Below are 13,547 nucleotides of genomic sequence, written 5' to 3' on the forward strand. Positions count from 1 at the left end.
GCAGGAGGCGGCAAAGAGAACCACAGCAAAGCTGTTAAATAGCTCCGCCCTTCCCTCCCACTCCAGTCATTCGACCGAAGTTAAGGATAGAAAGAAAAAACCAAGGTGCAGAGGTGTCTGAAGTTTATAATAACAAACAATCTGTCTTTCAAAAAAAGGGCGGGCCATGGACTCATCGTGTCAAAAAAGAACCCTTTAGGGAACTTGCCGATAAACCCTTCTCCAAACCTTCATGGAGAAAGGACAGAATTCTAGGAATCCTAACTATACTCCAGGAGTAGTCCTTGGATTCACACCAATAGAGATATTTACACCATATCTTATGGTAAATCTTTCTAGAAACAGGTTTACGAGCCTGAATCATGGTCTCTATGGCCGAGTCAGAAAAGCCCCGCTTGGATAAAATTAAGCGTTCAATCTCCAAGCAGTCAGCTTCAGAGAAACTAGATTTTGGTGAAGAAAGGGTCCTTGAATTAGAAGGTCCTTCCTCAAAAGAAGTCTCCAAGATGGCAGAGACGACATGTCCACCAGATCTGCATACCAAATCCTGCGAGGCCAAGCCGGTGCAATGAGGATCACTGAGGGCCTTTCCTGCTTGACTCAAGCAATGACCCGAGGAAGAAGAGCAAATGGAGGAAATAGCTATGCTAGACTGAAGGTCCAAGGTACCGGCAGGGCATCTATCAATACCGCCTGAGGGTCCCTGGACCTCGACCCGTACCTCGGGAGCTTGGCATTCTGCCTAGATACCATGAGATCTAATTCAGGCTGACCCCATTTGAGAATCAGGCTGGAGAACACTTCCGGATGGAAAGGTCTGCCTGCTTAGGAATTCCCCCTTCCAGTTGTCCACCCCTGGGATGTGGATCGTGGACAGACAGCAAGAATGGGCCTCCGCCCACTGAATTATTTTGGTTACCTCTGTCATCGCTAAGGAACTTCTTGTTCCTCCCTGATGACTGATGTAAGTCACTGAAATTATGTTGTCCGACTGGAACCTGATAAACTGGACCGAGGCTAACTGGGGCCAGGCCAGAAGAGCATTGAAGATCGCTCTCAACTCCAGAATGTTTATGGGTAGAACAGACTCTGACTGAGCCCAAACTCCCTAAGCCTTTAGGGAGCCCCAGACTGCTCCCCATCCTAGAAAGCTGGAATCTATTGTCACAATCACCCAAGATGGTCTGCGAAAGCAGGTTCCCTGGTAGAGACGATCCAGAGACAACCATCATTGAATAGAATCCATTGTCTCCTGCTCCAGTAGTATTTGGGGAGACAAGTCCGCATAATCTCTGTTCCATTGCCTGAGCATGTTTAACTGCAGAGGTCTGAGGTGGAACCGAGCAAACGGGATGATGTCCATTGCCGCCACCATCAGCCTGATTACCTCCATGCACTGAGCCACTAATGGCAGAGGAGTGGACTGAAGAGCTAGACAAGTATCGAAAATCTTTGATTTCCTGACTTCTGTCAGAAAAATCTTCACTGATATGGAATCTATTATTGTTCCCAAGAAAGTAACCCTTGTATTTGGAACTAATGGGCTCTTTCCCAAATTTACCTTCCATCCGTGAGATCTCAGAAAGGATAACAACATTTCCGTGTGGGATCTTGCTTGTTATAAGGATGGCACCTGGACTAATGTGTCGTCCAGATAGGGTGTCATTGCAATGCCCCTTAACCGAAGCACCGCCAACAGCGATTCCAGAATCTTTGAGAAAATTCTGGGAGCTGTGGCAAGACCGAAGGGAAGAGCCACGAATTGGAAAAATTTGTCTAGAAAGGCAAACCTTAAAAACTTGTGATGATCCCTATGAATGGGAACATGCCAATACACGTCCTTTAATGCCCAGTTATCATAGATTGACCCTCTTGAATCAAGGGAAAGTGGAACGAATAATTTTAGGAATTTATTTAGACTCTTGAGATCTAAAAACAGGTCTGAAGGTTCCCTCCTTTTGGGAACCACAAACAAGTTGGAATAAATCCCAGACCCTGTTCCTGAATCCGAACAGGAACTATCACTCCCATGTCAGAGAGGTCTCCTAAGCAGTGGAAAAATGCCTCTCTTCTTCTGCAGATAATATTTGAAGCAAAGATCTGCCCCTGGGAGAAAAAGTCCTGACTTTAGATTGTATCCCAGGGATACAGAGTCCTCCTGGATTGGGGGCAGGCCTACCCTGGTGTCTTTTGATTTCCTAGATGGATACTTGAATTGCTTTCCCCTATTCCAAGATTTCTTATCCTGAGGGAAGGAATGTCCCTTTCCTCTCAAAATATCAGAGAGAATTTCAGTTAAAACAGGTACAAACAAGGTCTTCCCTTGTAGGGAATCATCCAAAAGTTTATACTTAGATGAGGTATCCGCAGACCATATCTTTCCTGACGCTCTGCGGGCCATATGGCAAAAACCTGAAAACTTAGCTCCCAGCTTAAAAACCTTGAAGAGGAGCATCTGAAATAAAGGAGTTGGCTAACTTAATTGCCTTAATCCTATCCCGGATTTCTTCGAGAGAAATGTCTGTCCGATAGAATCAGACAACGCATCAAAACAGTACGCCACCACACTGGTGACAAAGCAATACAAACCGCAGGTAGTTGTAAACTCTGACATACGCCCATTCCCTGGGTACTATTGACAAGACTCCTAGATAGAGTCTGCTATATCTGGAGCAAAGGGGATACCCAGTTTCTCCCTGACTTTGTAAAGTGTACTGGACTTATTAGGACTGACTACGCCGGTAATGTCAGAGTCATCCAGGGTAGCAAAAACCACCTAAAGTAACAAACGGAGGTGTTGAAGCCTAAAATGAAAGAAAACACTTCAGTATCAAACAAAGGAATTACAAATTACACAGAGTCTGAGATTTCCCCCTTATCTACTACCAAAGTATCCCCCACTTCAGGGAGGATAATTCGGAAAAGCTACTACTGTATCAGCAACATTCACTGATTAAATACATCAGATATCGCTTCAATGATCTTAGGAAGCAATGTCTTGTCAAGTAACCCCAGGTGGAGTTAGGAGGCGCAGGGCACTGCATGTGTGGGCTATAAAAAAAAATTCGGCACTTGTGGAGATTTTTTTTTTATTATTCTTATAGTAGAGTTCTCTCACAACATCGGGGACAGAGAAAAAGATTGGTTGCTCTACATTCGTTTCAAAACATAAGGAGACACTTTGTAGGGTCTCTTGGACCACTCTGGCACACATATGGGTGAATAATCAGAGAAAAACCAACCCAGAAAAAAACTTTACTATCTCTTTAATTTTTAAAGGGTAACTTTTTTTATTTACGTTACTGTCTCTTTAAATTCTTAACATGCAACTTCTTAAATTAAGAGTGCACACATGGTTGATAAGAACACGGTACTGTAAACCCCCTCTACACCTCAGCTAAACCTAGCTGAGGTGCCTGCCAGCCCTTTGAACAGTAAATATTCTGGCCTTTTGAAACACTTTCCGGTCCATTACTTTCTCTTTTAAGAGCAAACACTTTCCTCTATTCCTTCCGATACCTGGAAGAACTAACAAAGTGGTGTGCAACTAAATTGGCGCCACACATAACTCCGCCCATCGTGGGCGTTAACATAACCATCTCCCAGTCGCCATCAATATTTTTACTAAGTGGAAATACTGGGAGCATAATAACGGACTGATCAGCTTCAGATTGACAGCTGCTAGTCCGAAAGAAATAAACTAATCGATCCATTATTTCTGGAATCACCTCACAGTGAGTACATCTGTAGTATAGCTCATCAGTTTTTAGCAATATGTGATCTCCCGGTCGGCTATCACGAGACCGCCGGGAGATGAGAACACAAGTCCCATTCATCACCTCACACTGAGCTCGTCTGTAGTATAGCTCATCAGTTTGTGGCAATAGGTGATCTCCCGGTCGGCTATCATTAAACCACCGGGAGATGAGAACACAAGTCCCATTCATTACCTCACACTGAGCTCGACTGTAGTATAGCTCATCAGTTTGTGGCAATAGGTGATCTCCCGGTCGGCTATCATTAAACCGCCGGGAGATGAGAACACATGTCCCATACAGCCCTAGTGCCTGCGTCTAAACTGGTCCCAAAGTGTCCCCTAAGACTCTGGAGGAATCTATCTGTAACCCTCTGATAAAGAGGCCAAATAAATAAAGATTAAGTGTCCAAACTTTCTTCTGAGTCTTTTACTTCAACCCCCAGAATAAAGTCAGCACTTACCTCATCTTCTGCCGGACAGTAAGGCAGTTCCCAGGTTTGTGAGGTCCTCTCCCTCACACGGACCTGTAATTAAACAAAAGTCCTGAGCAATATCCCTCAGATTTTCTTAGTAAGGGCAGCAAAAATTACATAGAAGGTGCAGTGAGAATTATGTCCCACAAGTTCCCATTGCTCTAAAGCCACCACTGCTCTACTGAAGAGACTGATATGGACTACGGCTACACCCTAGAACAAAGCAGCACAATCTTGTACTACTTTAAAAATAATAAACTCTTTTCTAACACCTCACGTTATCACTTCCTAGCACTAATGTAGGCAAAGAGAATGAATGTAGTGGGAGGGAAGTGAGGAGCTATTTAACAGCTTTGCTGTGGTGCTCTTTGCCGCCTCCTCCTGCTGACCAGGAGGTAAATATCCCATTAGTAATTAAGATGATCCGTGGACTCATCGTGTCATTAAAAAGAAATGAGATGCTAAGGATAAAGAAATGTCTAGTGAATCAATTTGCCCACAAACAATAGTTATTAAAGGGACATGAAACTTCAAAATTTTCTTTCATAATTCAGATAGGGAATACAAATTTAATAAACTTTCAAATTAAATTCTATTATATTATTTGCTTCATTCTCTTGGTATCCTTTGTTGAAGAAGCATCAATGCACTACTGGGAGCTAGCTGAACAAATTGATCAGCCAATTACAAGAGGAATATGTGTGCAGCCACCAATCAGCAGCTCCTGAGTGTACCTATGTATCCTTCTAAAACAATGTATATCAAGGAAAGTTTAAGATCACATGCTCTATCTGAATCATGAAAGGAAAAAAATGGGTTTTATGTCCCTTTAAAGTATAAAAACATACTTTCAAATCTATACTGAAATAGTGTCTGAAAGGTGTCAATTGAGGCCCTTGGCTATGCTACACAGTGTATATGTATCTGCATATAGCCTGTGGGCTGTGAGTGCTGATTGCCACTTACCTGAAAGAAGAACCCCTCCACTGAGATTACCAACACAGACAAGCAGCTGTATCCAGTAGAGAAACCATCCAGTGCTGTGAAGGTAACAGATATGGATGGGAAGTAGTGTAATTCCACAAGAGGAGGCTAAGGGACATGTCCCCATGACAAATGAGGGGGGCTATGGCTGAAGTCCCATAGGGAGATACAGTGTACATAACTTAGTACTTCTGTATCCCATAATATGAAGCAGTCAATCCAAGGGGTAATAGGTCTCATATAGGTCTGAGCATCCTTAAGAAAGTTGAGTTGGATCACCTGTATCTTCATCTACACTCCTGGGAGGCAAAGAACAAAACTGAGTAGTGCAAGGAGATGGGAGGGATTAAAGCTCTTGTTGATTGTTTGTTCTTCACCTCCTAGAGGTGGGAATCAAATCCCACAAGTCAAGGCTTGTGAACTTTCATCAAATGAAATAAACATTAATTGAAAAATTTGGATATCAGAATAAGTTTGGATTTTGGAAGCAGAACAGATTTGGGGATTTGTACCTCTATCTATCTATCTATCTATCTATCTATCTATCTATCTATCTATCTATCTATATATATATATATATATATTTATATATATATATATATATATATATATATATATATATATTCTCCTTTTCTAATATATTGGGTTCCAATGTAACAAAAGTATGGAAACACTTGAGTTTAAAATAAATCCATAGTAAGACCAAACTACACTAACCAGCAACACCTCTTAATCAAATGCAAAGAACACCCAGTATTTATCTCCTAAAATATGTACAGCTAAAAACTCACAATCTGTTGAGCAATGTAGCACATATATTACTTCAATATCTGAGAAAGAGCAATAGTTCACTAGAACTTGGTAATAAGGTAAACTTTGGAAAACAAGCTTGTGGATTGACATGTATTATTTTGATTTATAATAAATACTTACATGTCTAAGAATTTTCTGTGGTCATTTGATATCAACAAGGAGGCATCATTTTCAAGAGGTGGATCCCTAAGTACTTTGTAGAGGATAGCTTTGCAATCTTTACAGAGTGGGTTATTAGGCAAAGAGGTGATCATAGCGGCATCAATCTCCATTTGGTTATCCATAGTGTAGATCTGGATGGCAAACACTTCTTCCTTTACCACTTTTCCATCAAGCTTTATAGTCAATGGAATATCACAGAAAACGCTTTGAAGTCCCAGAGAGATCTCTTTCCCATTAACTGTTAAAAGTTTAACATCTACAACAGCCCATGTTGTGTTCGACTCTGTGTTCATGTATGTCACCCAGATGGTGAGGGATTGGGGAATTACATAATGAGTGAACTCCAGTTGCAGGTAACAACTATGTGGCCCAGGACAGATTGGAGGCACTGTTTGTGGATGAACGCCTGAGTTGGGACTCCAGGTGCGAACACTTGATTTACATGATTGCTCAACATCAGGATGACCTAGTATGCAGTAAATAAATATTGGTTACAACACTGATTGCAGTGAATGCATTAAATTATCAATTTCCCAAAGCATAGGATCAGCACTCCAACTGAATCTTCTCATGAATATATCTAAACAGTTTGTTTGTATATGGTTCTATAACTTAAGGGCCACACTCAAAAAAGATGGGAGTTTAAGCTATGCAGTTATGTGAGATTAGTAGGATATGATGTAATGATATACATGCACCTTTACTCTTTGATGACTGCCCCCCCCCCATTTTATGTTTTTTAATAAATGATTTTGTTTTTAACATGTTGTAAGCTTAAAGAAAGGGCAGGAGCCACAAAATGTTGCTATTTCTCAATAAAAGTTATCCTTTCAAGTGCTACCTTTTTTGTTACTTTAACTTATCGATTTGTTTGACTCAAATGAAAAAACAGAATTTATGCTTACCTGATAAATTTCTTTATCTTACGGTGTATTCAGTCCACGGATTCATCCTTACTTGTGGGATATTCTCAATCCCTACAGGAAGTGGCAAAGAGAGCACACAGCAAAGCTGTCCATATAGCTCCCCTCAGGCTCTGCCCCCCGCAGTCATTCGACCGACGGTTAGGAGAAAAAGGAGAACCATAGGGTGCAGTGGTGACAGTAGTTATAAATTTTGAACCTGACTTAAATGTCAGGGCGGGCCGTGGACTGAATACACCGTAAGAGAAAGAAATTTATCAGGTAAGCATAAATTCTGTTTTCTCTTACTTGGTGTATTCAGTCCACGGATTCATCCTTACTTGTGGGATACCAATACCAAAGCAATAGGACACGGATGAAGGGAGGGAACAAGTCAGGTCACCTAAATGGAAGGCACCACTGCTTGCAAAACCTTTCTCCCAAAAATAGCCTCCGAAGAAGCAAAAGTATCGAATTTGTAAAATTTGGCAAATGTATGCAGTGAAGACCAAGTCGCTGCCTTACAAATCTGTTCAACAGAAGCCTCATTCTTGAAAGCCCATGTGGAAGTCACAGCTCTGGTAGAATGAGCTGTGACTCGTTCAGGAGGCTGCTGTCCAGCAGTCTCATAAGCCAATCGGATAATGCTTTTCAGCCAAAAGGAAAGAGAGGTAGCAGTCGCTTTCTGACCTCTCCTCTTACCAGAATAGACAACAAACAAGGATGATGTTTGTCTGAAATCTTTAGTTGCTTTTAAATGGAATTTTAAAGCACAAACCACGTCAAGATTGTGTAAAAGTCGTTCCTTTCTAGAAACTGGATTAGGACATAGAGAAGGAACAATAATTTCCTGGTTAATATTCTTATTAGAAACCACTTTTGGAAGAAAACCAGGTTTGGTACGCAAAACAACCTTATCTGCATGGAACACCATATAGGGTGAATCACACTGCAAAGCAGACAATTCAGAGACTCTTCGAGCAGAAGAAATGGCTACTAAAAACAAAACTTTCCAAGATAATAACTTAATATCTATGGAATGTAAAGGTTCAAACGGAACCCCTTGAAGAACTGAAAGAACCAAATTTAGACTCCAAGGAGGAGCCACAGGCTTGTAAACAGGCTTGATTCTAACAAGGGCCTGTGCAAACACCTGAACGTCTGTTACAGCTGCCAGGCGCTTATGTAACAGAATAGACAGAGCAGATATCTGTCCCTTTAAGGAACTAGCTGACAGACCTTTCTCCAATCCTTCTTGGAGAAAAGCCAGTATCCTTGGAATCCTAACCTTACTCCACGAGTAACCCTTGGATTCACACCAACTAAGATATTTCTGCCAAATCTTATGGTAAATTTTCCTTGTGACAGGCTTTCTGGCCTGTATCAAAGTGTCTATAACTGTGTCTTTAAATAATAAAAAGCACACACTTTTTTCCAAATCACCAAAAAACATCCGATCTTTATGAAAATTTCAACACATGATCCCAATGCTTTGAAATGATTGCACACACATTTTTAAATCAATTAACCCCTTATTGACCAAACCGGAGCAAATTGCAGTAAACAACCGGTTTAACACACTACAGCACGATGCCACAGTCTTTGCTGCGGCCCTACCTTCCCTTAGGGTTATTTGTAGCAGAAATATAAGCCTCCTTGATGTCCTCCTGCACTCTCAGGACTCTACACATGAAGCTGCATAAGTTATCTTGCAAATCAACTGTGCAACTGAGGCGCGAAAATGAGGCCCCCTCCCCCTTCAGTCCAGAGTTATGGGGCCTTCCTAAGTCAGACTAGGCGTCTGGTAATATGCCAGGAGAAAAAAAAAAAAAAAAAGTGTTTATAACGTTTCAAACACTTAAATAAATATAATATTCCATCAATAAAATAATCGATTTAGCCCATCACAGTGTCTACCAGTATTTAAGCCCTTAACTGAAGCCATCCTTCTATACTGTGTTTCAGAAAATGGCTTACCTTCCCTCATGGGGATCTCTGTCAGTCTTCTAGCATTGCCAGGTCTTGTTAGAAATAAATGACTGAGCATACCTTAAGCAGTTAAGCCTGCAAACTGTTCCCCCCAACTGAAGTTCTCCGGTACTCAACAGTCCTGTGTGGGAACAGCAATGGATTTTAGTTACAACATGCTAAAATCTTTTTCCTCTCAGCAGAAATCTTCATCACTTTCTGCCTCAGAGTAAATAGTACAAACTGGCACTATTTTAAAATAACAAACTCTTGATTGAAGAAATAAAAACTACAAATCTAACACCACAAACTCTTTACCCTCCCGTGGAGATGCTACTTGTTAGAGCGGCAAAGAGAATGACTGGGGGGCGGAGCCTGAGGGGAGCTATATGGACAGCTTTGCTGTGTGCTCTCTGTGCCACTTCCTGTAGGGATTGAGAATATCCCACAAGTAAGGATGAATCTGTGGACTGAATACACCAAGTAAGAGAAATAAAATTATCTATCACATTATAATAAAATTATTTAAACACATTGGGCTAAAGAACGAAAGAGCTGCATATAGCAATAGGAGTCGCTACATAATGTCAATCCTACAATGTGTGGTTCACATTAATCAAAATAAAGGTATATAAAAACTAGTAGCTTCTCCCAAACAATAGTGACAGCTATTATTTAACACTGGCCATATCCTATGTCTGTAGTTAATGTGTGTGGCTGACGACTAAACTCCTTTCTCTTTATCTAGAAAACACAAACGGGGCTCCACATAGCGTATCCTGTTAAATATTAAGCTGTAAATAACACTTCCCTTCTGATGGCTACTCATGTATTAAGCTGCAAATAGACTCCTGCACCCTTTCTATATCATGCAGCAGGAACAGTAAAAAAGTTATTTTAAAATAAATATTGTTTCTGCCCAGTTTGAAATGGCTGCCAAGCTCCACCCACTGATGACATCATGATCTGGGCTACATATGGCATCCAATCACAAAAGGTTCACTAGCTGGAATCAACAGACTGGCAATGCTATTCAGCAGAGTGCCTAGATGCAGCCCAGATTGTGATGTCATTAGTGGGCGGAGTTTGGCAGTCATTTCAAACTGGCTAGAAACAATATTCATTTTAAAATAACTTTTTTACTGTTCCTGCTGCATGATCTAAAAAGGGGGCAGGAGGCTATTTGGAGCTTAATCTAAGGTAATACTTTAAGATGACTAAGGTGTAGACTGTTCCTTTAAACAAGGTTTGCATTAACACTCTAGAAAGGCTAGTGGGTTGTCTCATGGTTAGTGTTAACAGAAGGGAAGCCAAGTCACTGTTAGGATTAATAACATTGAGGGCCAATACATGTTTAACAATTGTTGGAGTCACTTATTGTTAAGGTTTACTAAGGTAGGGCAAGTATCAAGCGAGAAAAACATAAATTATGCTTACCTGATAATTTCATTTCCATCGAGGGGAGGAGAGTCCACGGCTTCATTCATTACTGTTGGGAATTAAGAACATGGCCACTAGGAGGAGGCAAAGACACCCCAGCCAAAGGCTTAAATACCTCCCCCACTTCCCTCATCCCCCAGTCATTCTGCTGAGCAAACAAGGAACAGTAGGAAAAATATCAGGGTCTAAATGGTGCCAGAAAATGAATAAATTTATATCCGCCCATCGGAGATACGGGCGGGAGCCATGGTCTCTCCTCCCCTCGATGGAAATGAAATTATCAGGCAAGCATAATTTATGTTTTCCATCTAAAGGGGAGGAGTGTCCATGGCTTCATTCATTACTGTTGGGAACAAATACCCAAGCTCTAGAGGACACTGAATGAAACCGGGAGGGAAAAGGTGGACCCTAATCTGAGGGCACCACAGCCTGCAAAACCTCTCTCCCAAAAACAGCTTCCGCAGAAGCAAAAACGTTGAATTTGTAAAACTTTGTAAAAGTGTGTAAGGAGGACTAGGTAGCTGCCTTACAAATTTGCTCCATAGAGGCCTTATTCTTGAAGGCCCAAGACGAAGCCACAGTTCTAGTTGAATGAGCCGTGATCATCTGAGGAGGCTTATGTCCCGCTGTCTCATAAGCCAAGCAAATCAAACTCCTCAACCAAAAGGACAAAGAAGTAGCAGAGGCACTTTGCCCCTTGCGCTTCCCAGAATACACCACAAAAAGAGATGTAAACTGCCTGAAATCCTTGGTAGCCTGAAGATAGAACTTCAAGACATGAACCACTTCCAGGTTATGAAGTAACCTCTTCTTAGAAGAAGGGTTAGGACACAAGGAAGGAACAACTATTTCCTGATTGATGTTACGGTTAGACACCACCTTAGGAAGAAACCCCAAACCAGTGCGAAGCACAGGCTTTTCCGCATGAAACACCAGATAAGGAGGTTCACTTAGCAAGGCAGCCAGTTCAGATAATCTGCGTGCCGATGCAATAGCCAACAGGAAGAGAACCTTCCAGGACAGAATCTTAATGTCAATGGAATGCATAGGTTCAAACGGAACCCTCTGCAAAACCTTAAAGACCAAGTTTAAGCTCCATGGGGGAGCAGACTGTCTAAAGACAGGCCTGATTCTAGACAGGGCCTGAACAAAAGACTGGATGTGAGGGAGCTCAAAGAGTCTCCTATGCAACAAGACTGATAATGCCAAAATCTGACCCTTTAAGGAACTAGCGGCAAGACTCTTCTCCAAACCGTCTTGGAGAAAGGACAGAATCCTGGATACCTTCATCTTATGCCAAGGATATCCCTGCTTCTCACACCAGGACAAGTAAGTCCTCCACACCTTATGGTAGATGCGACGAGTGACTGGCTTCCTTGCCTGAGAGTATCAATCACACTTTCAGAAAAGCCTCTCTTGGCCAAGACTAGGCATTCAATCTCCACGCAGTCAGCCTCAGAGAATCTAGATTTCCATGTTGTAACCTCCACGGCGGAGAGGATGACATCCCCACCAGATCCGCAAACCATGTCCTCCGCGGCCACGAAGGAGCAATCAGAATGACCAAGGCCCGCTCTTCTGCCACAACACGGGGTAGAAGTGGTAACGGTGGAAAAATGTAAGCTAGGCTGAATCCCCAAGGAACCACTAGGGCATCTATCAGCCCTGGGCGGATGGGATCTGAACCCTATCCTGTAACCCTGGGCGACAACCTCCAGAACTAAAGGGTCCTGAACGTCCTGCAACCAGGCTTCTGAGATGAGAGATAATCTGCCCCTTACTTGGTCCGGAGACCAGTCGGGGGCCGCCCCTTCATGCCGATTTCGTCTCAGCTGGCTTCTTGCTCTGCTTAGACTTGTTCCAAGATTGAACCGGCTTCCAAGATCCCTTGGACTATTTCACTTTCTAAGTGGGCTGCTGGCGCTGGGCCTTGTCCGCACAAAAGGGACGAAAAGTAGATCCCTTCAGGCTTAGCCTTCTTATCCCGCGGTAGGAAAGCTCCCTTGCCTCCCTTAACCGTGGATATCATCAAATCCAAACCTGGACCGAACAGAATCTTTCCTTGAAAAGGCAGAGACAACAGCCTCGACTTAGAGGTCATGTCCGCAGACCAATATTTTATCCACAGAGCCCTGCGAGCTAAAACAAAAAAACCCGACACCTTAGCATTCAGGCGAATAATTTGCATAGTGGCATTGCAGGTGAAAGAATTGGCGACCTTCAGCACCTTAATCTTATAATGTATCTTGTCGATGGAAGTCTCCTCCTCAACCATTTCATACAGGGATTCACACCAATATGTCACAGCTCCAGTAACTGACACAACGGCCGCTGCTGGCTGCTTTCTCAACATGTTTTCCAGCTTTTTATCCATGGGCTCTTTAAACGATGAACTATCCTCAAGGGGAATAGTTGTCCACTTCGCGAGCATAGAGATAGCCCCATCTACTTTAGGGATGGTCCCCCACAGCTCAAACTGGAACGGGAAACAGTTTCTTAAAAGAAGAAGAAGGGGAAAAGGAAGAACTTAATTGCTCCCATTCTGTCTTAAAAATATTTGCCATCTTAACGGGAACCGGGAAAGTCTGAGGTACTACCCTGTCCTCATATACCTTATCAAGCTTAGGAATTGCAGGTTCCTCCCGGAATCTTAGGTTACGGAACCTACAGAGTAGCAAACACCTGCCGCAGCAAAAAGCGCAAATTCTATATCCTAAACCTAAAACCAGGCTCCTCCGCAGCCGGAGGTTTAGATGATACAGAATCCGACCCAGAAGGGGCCTTCTCCGAAGAGTCGGAGTGGGCCTTGTCATCATATAGAGCCTCTGGGATTTCCATTGGTGTAGACAAACCCAGGGCCGGGCCGTAATGATACACCCTACACTTGCGCTTAGCGGAACGTGGTAAGGCATGAATCACTTTCGAAAACCGCCGATTCCAGTTGGTCCGCAAAGTCTGACGGCCAATGAATCTCTCCCGAAGGAGTAACAGTTGGACCCCGGGGCGCTGCATGTGCAATCGGAGATGAATGCAGAGAATGCGCCTCAC

At 42.7% G+C, this 13,547-nt stretch overlaps 1 protein-coding gene across 1 annotated transcript in view; it reads right to left on the reverse strand.

Annotated features, from left to right (window-relative positions):
* Positions 1-13,547, reverse strand: part of PAPPA (pappalysin 1) — a 1,503,354-nt gene that overhangs the window by 1,048,835 nt on the left and 440,972 nt on the right. The window contains exon 7 of the mRNA XM_053695762.1: positions 6,148-6,655. Coding sequence (XP_053551737.1) covers positions 6,148-6,655 — 508 coding nt within the window. The remainder of the gene's footprint in view (positions 1-6,147; positions 6,656-13,547) is intronic.

The sequence above is a fragment of the Bombina bombina genome, chromosome 12, assembly GCF_027579735.1.
Source record: "Bombina bombina isolate aBomBom1 chromosome 12, aBomBom1.pri, whole genome shotgun sequence".
Classification (NCBI taxonomy): Eukaryota; Metazoa; Chordata; class Amphibia; order Anura; family Bombinatoridae; genus Bombina; species Bombina bombina.